An 18,673-nucleotide genomic window follows, 5' to 3' on the forward strand; every position below is an offset into this window, starting at 1 on the left:
TAATTCAAATTATTAAAAACTATATTCTCACAAAAAACTTGCTTTATTAAGAATAAATATACTCTCACTGCTTCTAATTAATGCGATAAAGGCAGTTTTAAAAAATACTTAAAACTCAGAACTTGACCTAAGTGGCTACACTTCCTCTGGACAATTTTTTATCAAGTGCTAAAGGAATAAGCAGCGTTCAACTTAAACTGCTCCCTGTGCAAGTGAAAGGTTTCTCAAAGGAATGACTAAAAAGGGGTATTGACGTACTCTGCTCTTGCACTGCACAGGGCCTTGGCGAGATTTATTTCTGTTGAAATAAAATGCCTTTTGTTCCCTTTTCTCTGAAACCATGTCCTCTGTGGCAGTCAAGCAGAGTCAAATATAATTGAAAGCAAGCTCAGATTAGTTAATCACAGGTTTGTCTTGTATGATATTACACACCAGCAGTGAAATCCCGGCCTTAATAAAGTCAATGAGAATTTTACCATCGGCTTCAGTGGAGTCACCATTTCATCCAGAATGTTCTCACACATATTGAGTTGTAATAGGGACACAAGGATCCTTTGACTAACTACAGAATGAGCTAATTACCTCTTAGTTCTACAGAAAAGAAAAAAAAAAAAATCAAAAGAAGAAGTAGCTGGCAAGGCCAAGAGCAGCTTAGATCATGTCATTTGCATGGAACGGACTGCAAAGCACGTTTTAATTTCTACAAACCATATTTCAGGATAAAATGAATACAAAGCGATTACCTGGGCCCTTGGATATGAACCAGAAAAGTGAAAATCCTTGGAGGGATTTGTTTGTATGGGCAGTACTTCAAAACCGGCACAAGATGGCAAACTATTTCTGGGCTATGGTAAGCTTTGAGCTGTAGCTGCTCCAGGTGAAATATTAACGTATTTCAAGTTTACGAGATGTTTTTTTTGCTCAGCCTTGCAGCTCAGATGACAGATAGGTTTGTTTCCAAAATACGAGAGGTGGCATTTATATAGGGCTTTTCATCTCTGCATGGCTCATGCCAGTGGGGGCCAGGGGGTCTAATGGAGGGAGGGCAGAGCAGCAGCAGGTGTAAATCAGCACAGCCTGAACCTCTGCAGCAGTCAGCCCTCCCTTCCCTGCTCCTGATGACTCAACACTCTCAGGCACAGGTTTTGTGCCTTCTACACTGGGTCAACTGAGTGGGTCCAAGCGTGATGGGAGGGAAGAGGGTGCAGTGAAGCGTCCTTAGCTAACGTGCTCTATGTGTAGGGAACAACAGCACCATGCTCTCAAAGGCTGAGCTTCCAGCTGGCATAATTGGCTGCTGTTTTACAACCCCCCACAACCGAGGCCCTGTCTCCTGCATCTGGGAGCCTCCCTGCCCCCACAGAGTGAAACAGCTGTCAGACTCCATCCCTGACCTTCCAGAGGAGTGCATCTGGCATGGAGGGAGTCATGGGGAGGGACAAACTGCAGCACAGCTCTTCAGGCTGCGAGTGTGTGTGCGTGTGCATCAGCACCTTGCAGGGCCTTGTGTTTGTGGAGCTCTGTGACCAGAAGGCACGTCTCTGCTCTGTGACACTGCTGTGCCTCTGCCAGCTGTGCTCCCTCCTTTCTCCTACTTCCTTATGCAGGGTCTCAGCACAGCCATGGAGGTATCTCAGCACTGTGAGACTGTATTGCTCTATTTCCGTACCACATTATTCTCTTTCTAGTCTTTGACTGCTACCCCAAATCAGGACCCTGTAAGGGCCTGGACCCAGAAGTCTCCAGCCTTACAAGGCACAAGAACTACCAATACAGAATCATAGCATTTTGGGTAGAAAGTGACCTTAAAGATCAACCAGTGCCAACCCCCCTGCCATGGGCCCTCCCACTAGACCAGTTTGCTCAATGCCCCATTTGACCTGGCCTTGAACACTGCTAGGGATAGGGCATCCAGAATATATGGTTTTCAATTCTCAATCATCAAAACTGTCATTTCAATCAATATTCTGGACTTTCAAATCTGTATTTGAGCAAAAATTTTTCTTGGAAGGGGAGATAGGCATGAATTTCTTGTTGTTGTTAGATGTGCTCCTTAGTGGAGTCTCCTCCATTCAAAAATGCCCCCCAGTGAAGGGTGACAGCAGCACTCCTTTCAATTCTACAGGGCCAGGAGGGTGTAGCTTCAGCTCTGGCAGCCTGCAAGATCCTTAAAGAGATGTCCCGCCTGGAGACGGAGACCAAAGCAGCCTGTATAATGAAAGAGGCCAAGTATGAGCAGCTCGCTGCTGGTAAGTAATGGCATCTTTTGAATGGCACAGAAAATTTAAGAAGTAACTGCCATTGGAAGGCAAGCAAGTGAAAAAAATACTGTTTGAGGTGTAAAAGGTCAACTCTCATGAATAATTTAACAGCCTTGCAGCGCAGGCAGTCCCAAACATTCAGATACCACAGAAAGACTCAAAACTCAATCATTTTGGAAAAATCACTGAACCAAGACTGGCCCCTGAAATGCATGGAAGAAATTACTCTCCTGCTGCTTGTTGATATTTAAGTGTCTGATCTTAGGACGAGGTGCATTACAGTGACGTGGAAGATAGAATAACCAAAATGCTTCCAGGCTCACAGCAGCCTGGTATTCCTGCTATATCACGCTTGCTCTGTAAGGGCCACTAAAGCAACAAGTTTTAAGGTTTTGTCATTGCTGCTAAAAATAATTTGAGATTACCTCACCCAGAAGAGGGCTAACTGCACCGCAAACTGCAGTGAGGCTCAGGCTGGTTTTGCAGCAGACAAGCTGCCCCTCCCTACAGCAGTAAAGCATCCAGGCATCTGCAATGCCGGAATGCTGAGCCCTTTCCCCTTTGCCTGGTTTAGAAACAGATGTCTGCACACAAGTTTCTCTGCTGACCTGACTTCAGCTCAACCCGTACCTGAGGGTAGACCTGCCATGAACAGAGGGCTTTAAAATATGCCACACATTGTAGCAAATGCAGAGGCTCCTCTCCCTTGAAGCTTGTACATCAAGCTGCTGAAGGTTCATGCAGGCGTTGCTGCAGTATTTATACACAGATCACATTTTCCCTTCTTGTCACAGGGCCATTATTATTCACAAAAATTAAAAATCAGGTTCTTGTATAATCACAGGACTCAAGTAATTTAGTCATGGAATTACAGGGCCTAATCCAGGAGTCTGCTCCTTGGCTTTGATAAATATTAGATCAGATCCTCAGTTTTAGTTTCTGGCCCAGATAACGCTGTCAATATTACATAAACAAACTTTCTTTAAGAGTGATAAATACCATATCAACTCCAAAAGATGTCTGTATATTGGCTTATTTTAAGTGCACTTGATCCTTTCTCCAGCCCTCACAAGATGTAGGCTGGTTTAGGTACTGAGATAATCAAGTGAATCAGTAGAATGAAACAGACACAAGAATCCAGATCTTGTCTAATGAGAAAATATTGACTTTTTTGGACTATTTATCCTAGTTTCTAAGCTCCAGGACCACTTTCTCTGGAAACAACTATGCCATAACACCCTAGCAAGTCTAATATTATTTGATGTCAAATACCTCTGTCTTAAAACCAAGGATTTGTTGTCTACAAGCCAAAGCTGAGCTGCTCCTTTTGTTTAGTCAGGAGAGTGGAGACAGCATGGCAACTCATCCTTCAAGGTGTAAGTGGATCACCCAAGTGATACAGTTTTGCTTGATATTACCTAAAGCTCCACATGAAGCAGTTACAGAGGAGAGACTGTAACAAATATTGACGTTTCCAAGAAATTGCTTATGCTTTCTGAAGAAGAAAGAAAAACAAAACAAAACAAAAACCCAAACTCAGAACAAAACAAACAAACAAACTAAAAACAACAAAAAACCAAACCAAACCAACAAAAAACACGCAAAACCCAAACCCCAAACCTGTCAGAGGCCCCGTGCTGAGAAGAGTGCATGCAGATAGAAAGAAGTAAAAGGAAGGTACTGAGAGATTTACTCAATTTTTTTGTAACAAGTGGCAATTTTAAAATTACAGTGATTTTTTTTTACCAAGGCAAATCTGTTTCATCTGCCCTCTGCCCCAAAACATGTACACACACGCATAAGGCCATAGTGAGTTATTCTTGTGTCCAGCATCCTTCCTCTCTCCCTCCCACCTTCTCTTTGCTCTTTCAGGCTCTTTTCAATTACTGCAGCCTTGCAGAAGTCTCTGGTGTAGCAAGGAGCATCTGGCAGTGCTCAGGGTTTGTTGCTGCTGTGCTGCCTCCTATACACATTGCCCTCTTGCCTTACATTATTTTTTTTAATTTTTCTTTTAAATTACAAGATCTGTTTGTCCGTGTTTCCTTCATTTGACAGAACTGTTTAGTGAATGCTACCACAACAGTGAGGAGAGAGCATTTACTCTGTTGGTGAGGAAAAATCAGTACTGGAACAAAACCACCTGCCTTCAGCTGGCTACAGAAGCAGATGCAAAGTCTTTCTTTGCACATGACGGTGTCCAGGTAAGTTTTATATACCCCTGGGGCTTTAAGTTGGACACAGAAGAGAATAGCACAGCAACTGAACAACACTATGAAATGCATTCCCCTAAGAGCCACTCTTTGGAGAAGGGACTCTCCTCTCTCCCTAGCACCATATGAAGAGGACATTATACCATGTCCTTGCCAAAGCAACATAGTTCCCCCTTTGCCCACCCTTTCATCCAGCTGGCCCACAGACTAGTGTGCTGAGAAGGTTTAGCCTTTAATCTATTGTGTGCTTTTTGCTTTTTATTCCATCCTTGCTCACAGAGAAGCATCAGAAAAGCACTGTAAATCTGCCTGGGGCATGATGAAGCTGCTCCAAGATGTGAGGTAACTCCTTGTTCAGATTCAAGAAAGAGCTCATAGAAAAAAGTTAAATCAAATTACTATTCAGCTTTGCTCTCACAACTTGAATTCTCTCCACATACATGAAGCCAAATTAAGAGTGATGGTGCTTTTAGTTCCCAGTGCCTGACTTGCACTTTTTAGTACTACAGATGTTGTTTAATTCCATTTGACTTGCTGTTTCTTCCGCTGGTCTCTTAATAACTCTTTGCATACTCAACATCTGCAGAAGGACATGCAGAGTGCCTGTTTGCTCTGAAGGTGTGCCTGCTCTCGAGATTTCCAGACCATTCACTGTGGCACAGAACATAGGTGCACTTCATCTGCAAGTATGGGTTTTTGGTGTTAAAGCCATCTCTTGTTTTCTTGACTTTCAGGCCTTCCTGACAAAAATATGGTGGGGAGACATGTCTACAAGCACACGGATCCTGAAGTTAATCTGTGGGTTCTGGTGTCCTTTCCTAATCTACACAAATTTAATAGCATTCAGGTATAAACATAACTATTTGGATGCAAGAGATAAGTAAGTGATGAAAAATAAGCCATAAAAAATATTCAGACCCACAGTAATATTGCCTCAGAGTGTCAAAAGGACTGCTATTAACCAAATTAGTTTTCTAGGGGACTCAGTGATTTGTGCATCCTGTGTTAGTGCCTGTTCTCATACTTAAAATATCAACGCCATGGTTTCATATAGATCATTTCTATTTTGCACAGTCCACAGAAAAGCCTGTTGGAATTCTGTCAGCTCCAGATTCTATACAGTAAGGTTTAGAATATCTCCAGGTATAGCATTGTCTGCTTCTTCTAGATTTGGAGATGCCTGGTTCAAACCTCTGTATCTTTTCAAGGAAAACAGCCATCACAAGGCAGTATTATCAGCCACAAGCCTTGATAACCATAAGTTAAGTTTAAAAACACAGGACTGACATTAAATCAATTAAGATTTTCAGATTAATCTTCTGCAGGCATACCATTGGAGCTTGTAGTTTTCAGCTTCTTGTCACAATGAAGATGACCTGAATCTTAGGTTTTCTTGAAAAAAAACCCATACCCAAAAAAACCCCAAAAAACAAACCAACAAAAACCAACCAAACAAAAAAACAGAAAATAAAAAAGAGCAGCCAAGATGCTCAGATAGTCATAAAAATCCAGAATCTGAAACTTTAAGAAAACCTCATAACATTCATAGAATCATATACAAATCATCAAAATTGGCACTATGGAATGACATGTTATTATGAAATACATTTATTAACTGTTAAACCACATAAATCAAGAGAAAAACTTGTTTGGCACTGCTGACTTAAGACTTTCCTTCTGCCAGTATCACTAAAGATGACTTTCTTGCCATACTGGCTGCCAGATTCACAAATTCATCTAATGTGATATTTTGGCAAAGTTTTCATGGAAAAGTTTAAATTATGATTCATAATCAAAGTAATCCTTTCAAATTTTCCATTTTTTGACCTCCTTTACCTGTAAATGCAAGAACTGACATGTTCTCTACTGCTTCTGGCATTTCCTCTCTTAATTGCTACTGAGTAACTAGGAATGGAGAATTGGGGTATTGTCTTCTAAGACTGACTGAGGGGTTTATTTCTACTCAAATCATAAGTAATTTGAAGAAACTGAGCATCCTGCTCCATTTTTGTGACGCATGCCAATTATCACTTCTCTGAATCTCGTGGATGACTTCAGCCTTCTCCTTAAAAATAAACAGAATTTGTAAAGGTAAGGATTATGCATTATTTGCTAGCTTCCCAGTGGAGCAAGTCCAAGATAAGTACATGCTAGTAGTTCTGTACTAATGCCAATTTAACAGTGAAAAATGACTAAGCATCATCTTTCAACTAATGAGTTTATTTCCTTACAGTGAGGAAAAACAATCAAAGAATGAGCCAGAGCCATCAAGGGAGCTGGACAGTTGGGATACAGAGAAGACATTGTTTTTTTCCAAGGAAGAAGATAGGTAAGTTTAAAATTATTAGTTAAGATAACTCATATGACAACAGTCACAAAACAGGACATTTCTTGAGGATTAGTGACCGGTTAATGATCTAAGGAGCCGCTAAAGAACCAAGAAAATCACTACTCCTCAGAAAGTGCTGTGCCCTCTGATGACTGCTGTTGTTGCTCTCTGAAAGGAATATAGCAGATAAACAGGGATATAGCACTGCTTTAATGAGACACCACTTTACTCGTTCTGAGCAGGTAATTTCTACAGAACAAGGAATCTACTTAATACCTTGGGAATCAAATAGCATTTCCTGACATTCCCTTTAGCTCAAGGTGGCTGGTATACATTGGATTTTAGGAACTTATCATATTACTGAGTTGAGCAGAAGGAAGGTTCTCAGCAAAATCTTACATTATTTGAGTGCATCACTGCATACTTTCCTACCAAGGTGTACTTCCACACACCAGTACTGGGGAATTTTATATTGAGGTGGCTTCTCACCATTCTAGTGCTCTTCCTTCATATTTTAAAAGATGAGCCCTGGGGAACGTTATGAGTTAGAGGGAGCACCACACAAATGGGTGACTGAGCACAAAGATTTTGTCAGTTGCTCCCGGCCACTCATAGGTCTGTGACTGAGAACTGAAACCCATCCGATGTCTCTACCACACACACACTCATTGCCAAAACCTGGGAGAGCACAAAGACTTAAGTCAGGATAAGCAGCTTTTGATTGGTACAGAGACTCTTAGTGGTTAAATAGTGCTAAATAGCCACTTGTATTAAGCTTTTCCATGATTTAAAAATAACTTCAGGTGTATGTGAACAATGGTAGAGAGAGGAAGCATCATCTGCAGTATGAAGTCCTGGACCAAATCAGAGTTATTAGGTTCTATTTTTACTTCTGGCATTTAACTGCTGGTATATGGAGAAAATCATTAGTTCTTCTCTCTCCCTCCCTAACCTATAAAATAGGTGTAAAAGCATCTGCCCGTTGGGAGCTACTTCTAAGCAATATCATAAAGCACTCCCATATCTTGAGTGTAGCATGGTTTGGTCATTACATTGTGTGTTCCAATTGCTATTATCTTAACAATTTATTTTAACAAGGAGGATCTCTTCCTCCCAGATCTATTTCAGCATCTTACAGTAAAACTGCAATTATCTGTTTATGATATTCGCCTGTTACCGTGGGAATGTATCTTATAATGTCATAAATTGAGAGATAGCACAGAATCAGACACATAGAAAAGATTAGCTGTGAGGAGAATTTTTTCCTTGTAACAAATGTATTTAATAATTAGCAAGACTGTCAGAGGAAATTAAAAAGCAGTGAAGAATCATTGTTTATTTTCTGTGAAGTGAAATTGAACCCTAGTGTGCACATCCTTTGTTGGAGATGACACTTCTCAGAGTCAGAATCGCAAATTAAAGATCCAATAACATCCCTAGCTTACACAGGAGAGCATTTTTTGTGGAAACAAATCCTCACACTAAGATCAAATTGCTATCAAATACAGGGAACTTGCATTTTCTGTACAGGATAATTTCCATTGCCAATAGACACCACTTCATGTTCCTAAACACAGCAAAACAACCGTAGATCTACAGGTCAAATTTCCCTTTGGTTACCAAAATACTTGTGTAATTCCACAAGACTCAAAGACTACCTTAATACATAATTTATGAGGTGAAATTCTACACTGCTTTTTTTTTTTTTTTTTTTTGCAATTTACTCTAATTTAATCATAAAGGGCAAGATGCCAGTTGTGCAAAGGACCAAAGTATTCCTTCAGTAGTTCTATCAGACTCCAGCAAGGATAGTCAAGATGCTTAGTATGATCCTGGATCATGCTTAGTATGATCCAGCACTTTGAGATGTGGTCAAAAGTTTAAAATCACAACAACAAGAACTTCTGCATGCAAACACTTCAAGAAAATTTTAGAGTCAAAATAATTAAGAATTGATTCACAAACTACATTGGCCATTTTCTTTTCTTTCCTATTATTTAGGATGATAAAGAGTAATTAGCCCCCTTCCCCCTCTCCTTGTATATTTGCAGTGTTTGCAGTACATGCTGAAACACAATGAGGTTACAAATCATATTAATACAACTAAACTGAAATAACAAGAATGTGCATTTAAGTCTGATGTGACTTTGTTTTTCAAAACCTTCTTTTTGATTTGAAATATTTTTGCTATGGTAATGTGATTGCTCTGACTTCTACAGCCTTCATTTTTGCAACCCCCAGCATCTGCCTGCAACAAGAAGCTTTATATAGAATAATATTGAGCCTATTCCCATGAACTAATTTTAGTAAATTGTCACGAGCCTATATTTTTTTTCCACTTGCAGAGGAAATGCTAAATTGGAAAAACAGAACCCTTCTGAAAACACAGCGTGGGCAACATTCATGTTTACCCGGTGGAGAAAATTCTGGAGTGCCCCTGTAACTGTATTTATGGGGAATGTTATAATGTACTTTGCTTTTCTGTTTCTATTTACTTATGTCCTTTTACTGGACTTTAAACCACCTCCACCCGAGGGTCCATCTGTTAAAGAAATTATACTATACTTCTGGGTGTTTACCCTTGTCTTGGAAGAGATCCGACAGGTAAGTGACCTACATCATCTTAGAAATAACACATTAGAACTTGCAACAATTTTTTCAATAGACCTGCAATCTGTACAGATGTACAAGCTTGAAGATTTCAAGTGTCAAGTGCAGTTTTACACAGGTGAACAATACAGAACTTACCTTATCCAAAACATCTCACCTCTCTTCCAGAGCAAGCTCTTCCTCCACCACATAAACCTATAGCTCCATCTCTGTTTTTCTATCCTACTCCAGCTGTAGCCAAGTCAAGTGGGCTGCCAACATTCAGATATTCTTCACTTGGTAAAGTTGCTTCCTGATTTCACTCCCCAGAACTAGGTGGGTCCTCCCACCACAAACAATGTAATTTGGAAGTTATGTTCTACACCTGGTAACACAGCAGACAACTCTGCATCCTTTTAAGAGATTCTTCGTCACTGGGGACTGTTTAAAAAAGCCCAAGTAAATAGATTCAGATTATTTGTGTTTTTCCTAAAATATTTCTCAATGCAAAACATTAGCAGATCTCTTCTGGGTTTACTTTTCTTTAAAAAAACCAAACAACCACACCCACCAACCCTCAAAACCTCTTCTCCATTACTCTCCCATTACCGGTTTTGGAGTGTCCTCAGTTTAACAACTGAAATATTGTGTTAACAATGCTGTTAGTGTGTTGCCAACTGTGAGTGCACAAAGCTCTTCTTTTTAGACAGAAAAAAAGCAGTTGCAATCATTCACTCTGTAAGAACCAATAGGTGTTCATTACTTAGGCAAAAGGAACAGGGAAGGGGATCCCAGTTTATTACAATTTATCTGAAATTGTGCAGCAAGGCCATAACCAGAGGAGGACATGGAAAATATCTGGAACAAAGAACATTTCATTATAAACCTGTAAAACATGAAGACTGCCAGGCTAAAACCCAATTAAGAAACCCAACTCCTTGTCTAGATAATCAAATATGCCCTTACTGACAATTGCAGTACACAAATGCAAATCTGTTCATGCTGTTTAGATAGCAATGTCTAGAAATTGAACTTAGCATGGAAGTTGTATTATTTAACAGCTCGAATGCTGATTTAATCATAGAATGGTTTTGGTTGGAAGTGACTTTAAAGATCACCTAGTTCCAAAACGTCCTGCCACGGGCAGGGATATCTTCCACAAGAACAGATTGCTCAAATCCCCATCCAAACTGGCCTTGAAGACTTCCAGGGCTGGAGCAACCACAACCTCCCTGGGCAATGTATTCCAGTGCCTCGCCAACCTTACAGTAAAGATTTTCTTCTGTAAAAATCTTAAATCAGGCCTCAAAAATTCTGAAGACTATTATCACAAGAATAAAAATATTTTTTTCTTTTTTATCCAGCTTCCGTGCTTTAGGATGGTAAACTGAGCTTATGTTTTCAGCTTTGTTTTTTTTCTTATTACACTAGGAATTTGGTTTTGTTTTTCATAATGAAAGAGAAAAAGGAAACAGGTATTATGTTAAAGCTCACAATGAAATAGTGAAATAGGTCCATAACAATGATTATTTCTCTTTTTCAGAGTTTCTATACAGATGAAGACACAAATTTAATGAAAAAATTTAAACTGTATGTGGAGGATAACTGGAATAAATGTGATATGGTGGCGATCTTTCTTTTCATAATTGGGGTAACCTGCAGGTATATATTTGTTCCATGTGATGTGGTCAGCATCAGTAGCAAGGGCTATGTACATCAGCTGATAGCAGAGTCTAGTGCACAAGAGGACAGGCTGTGATATTTATTCTTACAAACTTTGAGACATGTTTCTGCAATAGGATCCTCTAAAATTCTGTTGCAATCATAGAAATTACTCCAGAGACCACAAAAACACATATTGATACATTCAAATACATGTACTGAAAAGCTCTGCTTTGTGTGTTTGTTTTTGGAAATCACTTTTACTCAAGCTGTGAAGTTTTTGTTTTATTTTTTAATAAACCTCATTCAAGACAAGAGAGAGAAAACAGTGTTCCTCCATCTTTTGGCTATTTGTCATCAATGTACAGACATTATGGCAGGTTCCTCTTACAGGCTTCTGCAACCACAGCTCCAAAGTGCTTGCCTTTTCCTAAGTAGGCTGTGCCCTGAACCTAAGTGTTGTATTTCAGAAAATACTTCTCAGCAGTATTTGCAGAGATCTGATATTTCATTTCTTGTGTTCTGCAGGATGCTGAACTCAACTTTCCAAGCCGGCCGTACAATACTTGCCATTGATTTTATGGTGTTTACACTTAGGCTTATACACATTTTTGCAATTCACAAACAACTTGGACCGAAGATCATAATTGTGGAAAGGATGGTAAGAGTGCGGTCTCTCTCAGATAAATACCTGTGCCTTATAAGAAATGGAGAGTAGGAAATCTTCTCTTTAAAAAGGAAATCAGTTTATAATCTATCTTTATTTTTAAGGCTTGTTATTTTGCATATTACCCTGAGTATTAGATGCAATGTTTGAAATAGGTCCCTCTGAAGAGCTCTGTAGTGTAATAAGTTGGTCTAAATTTACTAATCCTTGTACCTTACCTAATAATTTATACTCAGGTCTGGCAAACAAAGAGTAGAGAATCTTTGACTTACTGCTCTTCCTCCTACTTTCCTCTGTCTGCATCCAGAGGAAAGACCTCAGATGGATGACAGGCCATGCACAGAAGGGCAGGTCTTCCACTGATTGACTCTGCTCCTCCTTGGGAAACAGATCATGTTTCTTGCAACAAGAGTGGAAAAAAAAAAATCCATGAAAAAGGATAGTTACAAATTTGCCACAGGATTTATTTTTACTTGTGCTTTTTAGCTCCAAGTTAAAATGAAAACATACTAATACTTGGTAAGCATATGTTGGCAGATGTTGATAAAATATTTTTATTTATTACCACTCTGCAGGAAAAGAGACATTGGGACTACAGCTACTGCGCTTGGGTATGCATTGCTATGTTGAAGTAGCTTTTTATTTAGGCAAGTTAATCCTCAAGGTCAATTAGCTCATGCTAACCAATTAATAGAGTTCATCTAATTGTAAGTGCTATTATAGAGTTACAAATATTTGATTTGTGACTCACAGCAGAACACAGTAAAAGCTCTGCAGTTTAAACAAGCCTATACATTGAATAAACATAACTAGCAAGCTGTTGGATTTATCTACAAATGCAATAACTGGAACTCTAACATGACATTTGGTTGAAGTAGCAAAAGGGTAAATGGCAAATAAATATTTACTCTTGATCATTATCCAGCTTACAGCATACTTTTGTATGGTGTTCATATTGTAAGGGAACAAGCCAGATCCTAACCCTTCCTTTGCTGCATACCAAGCTAAACCAGGGCTTTGAACAAGTACATAAACATGTCTACTTTGTTGGCATCTGAAGTCATGCAACATATCACACGGATTGAGAAGATCCAAATAAGAACATAAACAGCAGCCTAGACAAAACTACAACATGAGACCTTTCATATTCCCCCCATCCAAGCCAACACAATGCCTTAGCTTTGGTAGTTCAATGTTGAACCTTACGTCAAATGAAAGAACAGTGAAAGTTACTTCAGTAGAGGAAACTTTCTTTAAAGGTTCATCGAGGGGGTTCAAGCAAGATCATTTCCTTTACTTAAACAGAGATGCAATCCAAGATGGTCTCTTACAGTTTTTCTTCTTTATAACCTTGCCACAGAATCGCTGAAACAGATCTGTTAACTTTTAAAATGACAGAACAATGCCAGAAGAATGCCCGTTCCCAGAGAGAGTGCACATTGTAAAAAAATATTTCCATACCTCCTACCACTCTCACATCACTATGGCACAATTACAGTCATGCAGCATTGCTAAATTTTAAATCATCCAGAAAACAAAAGAGATTGATGAAAGTCAGAGAGACTGTCTTGCCTGGTTTGGAGACCCTGCTTCTTATTAGAACTCCAAGTAACATCCTGGAGGTCTGAAATGCCTATGCTTTTGGGTTACTGTACAATCCAATAATCTAATTGAAATGAATCTACAGTCCCTAATGAACTCTGTCAGATTAGATGGGAAGAGGATGAAGTGTTCCTCTTCCACCAGGGAAAAATTATTGCACTTGAAATGCATATTAGATTTTTTTTTAAGTAAGTGTTTTAGGATTCAATTACTTCTGCTCCTGTAAAGAAACACAATATTTAAAAGCAGGAAGACCTGAAAACAATCCTTTAGATGTATCACTTAGCTAGAAAGCTGAAGACAGAAGCAACCTGATCCTTGCAGACTTCGCTGTCTGCTCTCTCAGTGGTTCAGTGTTCATCAATGAGCACTGACTTTTACTGGGATTCTCTGCTGCAGCAGAACTCTTGTAATTGACAGCAAAGCAGTCCATAGTGCTGAGATATCTCACAGAAAATATGCATTTAAAGATACAGTGAGATTGACTTAAAAGATAAAATGTGTTTCATTTTTAAATGTTAGATGATTGGAAAGCAAGGTTTTACTTTAAAACATGCCTTTATCTAAATGAGCTATCAAAGAAAAATGCTTATTACAGGCCAAGAACAATATGAAAACAGCAAGGTCAGGAAAGGAATTCTGTGCCTGGAACTGTATCATATTCCACCTCCTTTAACCTAAACAAGGTTGTAAAGAAACAGAATTATTTGGACCATATTCATACAGAAAGACCACTGTTCTTTGACGATGGTATCATAGTCACTGCTCCTTTTCTCCCCACCCCCTCTATTTTTTAGATGAAGGATGTTTTCTTCTTTCTGTTTTTCTTGAGTGTGTGGCTCATTGCCTACGGTGTGACAACTCAAGCTCTACTTCATCCCGATGACAGCCGAGTGGAATGGATATTCAGAAGGGTGCTTTATCGGCCCTACCTTCAGATATTTGGCCAGATTCCACTGGATGAAATAGACAGTAAGGAAGTTTCTGTCCCCCTAACTTGGCCTTTTTTAATGCACACTTTGGATTAGAGTATGAAATTCCTTCCAAGTATTGTCTCCTTTTATTTTATTTTACTTTTTTTTAATCTTTGTCCTACAGGAAAAAGTTTTCACATTACTGTAACATAAATAGTATATTTGCAAAGAGATAGCATGCATGGTGGAAGTACAATAGAGCATAAGGGCAGGCCCTATTTAGACAAGGTCTCTGAAATATTCACACAAGGATTTGCAGTTTTAAAGGCTGGCATACCTTCTTTCAGTTTGATCCATTACCATTCAGTTTACCTAGACCCAGATAACCCTGTGTAAACTGAAATAATAGCACCTCCATATATTTTGGCAGTAGTTTAACGTGACAGTGTTAAAACAGTACCGCTCTGCCCATAAGCAAACACTTATATTTTAGAATAAATATTCCTCTAGAGCATTTATTTACTCTGGAGATAAAGCTGCCCAAATCAAATAATGGTAGTAATTGCTTATGTGCAACATTGCAAACAAAACAACATAAAAATAATCACAAGACACAGAAATAATTAGACATAAAAGTTCAAAGCCAACATTTGAACTTTTATAGGCAAGCAGGTGAAACACGTTAATAGGTCATCTCCCAGAGAAGTCTGAAGTAACACCACAGCATTTAGCCAGAATAACAGTGCTAAATGTCAGTGGCAATAACGAAGTAGGATTCAAACTTAGAGTAATATAAGTGGAACAAAAAAAAAATCCCATACACAGAAGCTAATTGGTAAGCATTCTTTCATGTTCACTCTCCCTAATAAGAAAAAACATATCTTAGAAAAGCCAAAAAAGTCTGAGTGAGACAAGAGAGCAGGAGTGTGCTTCATCTCACTTAATTTTAAATGCCCATGGTGTAATCATGCACAGCACAATCAGTCACTCTTATTTCCATTAAGGTAATTGGAGAGACAAATATTTCTGGAATAGGATTCACCTCATTTGGAAAAAGGTCATATGTAGCATTCCCTAGAAATGTGTGTTTCTCTCCATTGAAACTCCAAATGGTGTCTTCACCTGGATAGGTAACTGGCTAAAAGAAGCAGAGAAAAAAATAATTAACTGTACGGGCAACTTCCTGAAGGGAGTAATTTGTCCTGGGACCCTCTGGGGCTTATTCTGTTTAACATCTTTATGAAACATATGGAAAAGGAGATGGATAATGAGGAGAACAAAATTTGCTGACAAAACTACATCACTGACTCCTAAGAGATGCAGAGGAGCCTCATGAGTATTAAATCATCAAATGAAATTCAGTGTAGATAAGTATAAGGTGAAAGCAGTTCCAGCCGTGGTGAGCTTTGATATAACTGCATGCTTTAACAAGTATGACCTGGGGTTATCTGTGGCAGCTGCAAAAAGAATTACTAGTGAAAAACACAGAGAATGAAAAAGTAAATATCATTATGCTACTCCAAATTTGTGGATTTAATTCATAGCTGGAGACAGACTACAGCACTAGGTCCCTAGTCTGATGCAGTAGAACCAGATGTTCTTCCTAGCCTTGACTGCAAGCTCAGATACTCAAAGCAGTTTAAATTTACAAGGAACCCCATTCCCAGTTTTACTGAGTTTTCTCCTCTAATGCACATACCAGCACAAGGACTGCGAAGACACAAGCATTTAGGGGAACACAAACTCGGTTTGACTTTGAGAACTCAAAACCAGTCTAAAAAGGATCCAGCCCGTTCCTGTTCAATACAATCCCCTTTTTGATGAATGCTACTAAAAAAGCCATCTATGACAGCCATCTTGCCACTAAAGGAGCAGCTAAGTTGTGGAGCTCTGCACTGTCCTAGGGTTGCAAATGTCTTGCAGGATAAAGCAATGTCTCTTCATGTACACGACATGATTACATTTTCACAAAATTAAAGACATTGGATGTTAGTGCACACAAATGATCTTTCAAGAAAGTTCTGTAGCTCAAGCAGTCAAAGAACTGCCCTGTTGGGGTAAAGAGAGTCTCGTATTTATGGTCCTGCTAGTAGTCAAAAAGGGCAGTACAAAAATACTACCACAATATTTGGTTTAAGCTTTTAATGATTGTAAAATATTCAGAACAAAATTGTGCTAGTGCTCATATGCAGCCAGTGTTAAATCTCATTTTAGTAATCAATATCATCATTGTCCTTGATTTTTATTTTTATTTTAACAGTAAAAGTACTAAATATACACATCTATCCATGCCAATAGTTCTTAAAGAAAGACATCTTTAGAGGTGTTAATTCAGCTTTTTATTTGCACTGAAATAGCTATGAAATGCATTACTTCAAACCTCAGGAACAATTTGTAATTCTTGCCATTCTTTGTTGAAAATCAGAGATCTTGGTCACCAAAATGCAAAGCTTTTGTCCCCACACTAAGAACCATGTGGCAGTAGGATTTGTCAAAACTATTCTTTTACTTCTCTATCTTTCTTTGCAGCATCACGAACATATCCCAGGAACTGCACATTTAATCCACTGCAGATTCTGCAGGAAAACACACCATCGTGTCCTAATAGCTATGCCAACTGGCTTGTCATACTTCTGCTGGTCATCTTCCTACTAGTCACAAATGTTCTCCTTATGAATCTCCTGATTGCAATGTTCAGGTAAGAGTGATTCCACCAAGTATCAAGACAGAGGCTGCAAAGGTTTAAGTGAATGCCCACATTTACTACATTGCTGTTGGCTACTTATTTAGGAATACACTTGCAATTTTCCTGATGAATATTATTTGGGGATTGATAGGCAGAATTCTGTGATCATATGGCTCTTAGGTTCTCATCATCCTCACTCTAGCCACATTGAAGATAAGAAGAAAAGAAGCCTCTTTGACTGCTAAAACTTCAATTAAACATGCATAGAAGGGTCTGGGTCCCTGGCTGTGCTGCAGCATAAGACTGCAAGTGCAAAGCAGACATAAACTTCGCAGACTTAACAGTGTATGATCCACACATAAGGGAAATGCTTGTCAACACGGCTAATAATGATTCATTTGGTTGAAGGACTGATGTGGCATGTTTACTGATCTATTCTGGGTGAAATAGAATTACCTTTCTTTAAAAAAACTCCAAGACCAAACTAAAACAAATGTATCTTTTAACATTTGAAGACTGCAACTGCAATTATTTTAATACCTAAGAATTTGCACAATCTTTAGAAGAAATTAACACTACTTGCTGAGCTTGCTGTTCCTTTTTTAAAGTAAATATGGGACTAAAATTTGTAATAATAATCTTTATCTTGTTGTGGTAAAAACAGTTATATAATTTTATTTTCCCTTCCAATTACAGTTATACTTTTCAAGTTGTTCAGGGCAATACAGACATCTTCTGGAAAGTTCAGCGCTACAATCTGATTGTGGAATATCATGGCCGTCCTGCCTTAGCACCACCATTTATCATTATTAACCACATAACTCTGGTTCTCAGAAGACTCTTCAACAAAATGGAACATAAAAAAAAACATCTGGGTGAGTTGCTAACAAACATCTGGCAACTGGAGACCCTGACACTCTCCTAAGACATGGTGCACAGGCAAAACAGAAGAGCAAGTCAGATTTCCTAAAGCCAAGAGTCACAATTTATTTTTAACAAAGAGTGCCAGGAGATGACAAATGAAAAACTAAGGTTTATAACGTAAACAGTTTCCCACAATGCATTTCTTTATGCATCATAGTTATTACCATATAAAACAGGTTAAAGGAATTTGATTTCTGAAAATAAAGCAATTTGATAGGTTTCATGAATAGTTATTTCATTTGCTCCTGAATTTTAATAATTATTAATTATGGGTAACCCTATAAACAAATACCAGGTCTAAAAATCTACTAGGATCAGTGGAATTTCCCAATACAGAGACACGGAGAGAGAACAAGCACTCTTAGAGAAATGGTGGCATCTTAAAAGTTATAATTGAAAGAGCAGATGAAATTCAGGTAAATACAGAAGGGCTTTCTATCATGATGGCAAACTTGGTAGTGTCTTATAATAAGCCTATTTACTTCTCATGCACAGGGTGATGGTGGGCTTTGGAGCAGAACTGTTCTCAGACTAGACCAATTCATAGCCCCCTCACTAAGCTCCCTTTCAGACACACTCCTCCTGCGTAGCAAAGCGTGCTGCTGAAGATGCTTCAAAGAAAAGAATTCTTTTTTCTCCTAAGAAAGCAAGTACCTGACCACTCAGGCTATAGGTTCAGCAGTGTTTGCAGCACGCAGCAAGTGTGCCCTTTCACCAGTCTCTAGGAAGATGCAAAACTAGTATGTTCCATTCAAAACACGTGTGAAGTTGAGGTCTCTTGTTGGCTTGGACACTTGACAGCAACAACGCCAGGCTTTCTATTTCAAGG

General features: G+C 38.8%; 1 protein-coding gene across 1 annotated transcript in view; it reads left to right on the forward strand.

Annotated features, from left to right (window-relative positions):
* Nucleotides 1–18,673, forward strand: part of TRPM5 (transient receptor potential cation channel subfamily M member 5) — a 38,993-nt gene that overhangs the window by 14,783 nt on the left and 5,537 nt on the right. The window contains exons 10-20 of the mRNA XM_064659774.1: nt 719–850; nt 2,126–2,249; nt 4,317–4,462; nt 5,206–5,318; nt 6,705–6,800; nt 9,146–9,404; nt 10,933–11,051; nt 11,580–11,712; nt 14,118–14,292; nt 16,764–16,932; nt 17,617–17,795. Of these exons, the coding sequence (XP_064515844.1) occupies nt 719–850; nt 2,126–2,249; nt 4,317–4,462; nt 5,206–5,318; nt 6,705–6,800; nt 9,146–9,404; nt 10,933–11,051; nt 11,580–11,712; nt 14,118–14,292; nt 16,764–16,932; nt 17,617–17,795 (1,645 nt within the window). The remainder of the gene's footprint in view (nt 1–718; nt 851–2,125; nt 2,250–4,316; nt 4,463–5,205; nt 5,319–6,704; nt 6,801–9,145; nt 9,405–10,932; nt 11,052–11,579; nt 11,713–14,117; nt 14,293–16,763; nt 16,933–17,616; nt 17,796–18,673) is intronic.

The sequence above is a fragment of the Pseudopipra pipra genome, chromosome 6 (genome assembly GCF_036250125.1).
Source record: "Pseudopipra pipra isolate bDixPip1 chromosome 6, bDixPip1.hap1, whole genome shotgun sequence".
In the NCBI taxonomy this organism is placed as follows: domain Eukaryota; kingdom Metazoa; phylum Chordata; class Aves; order Passeriformes; family Pipridae; genus Pseudopipra; species Pseudopipra pipra.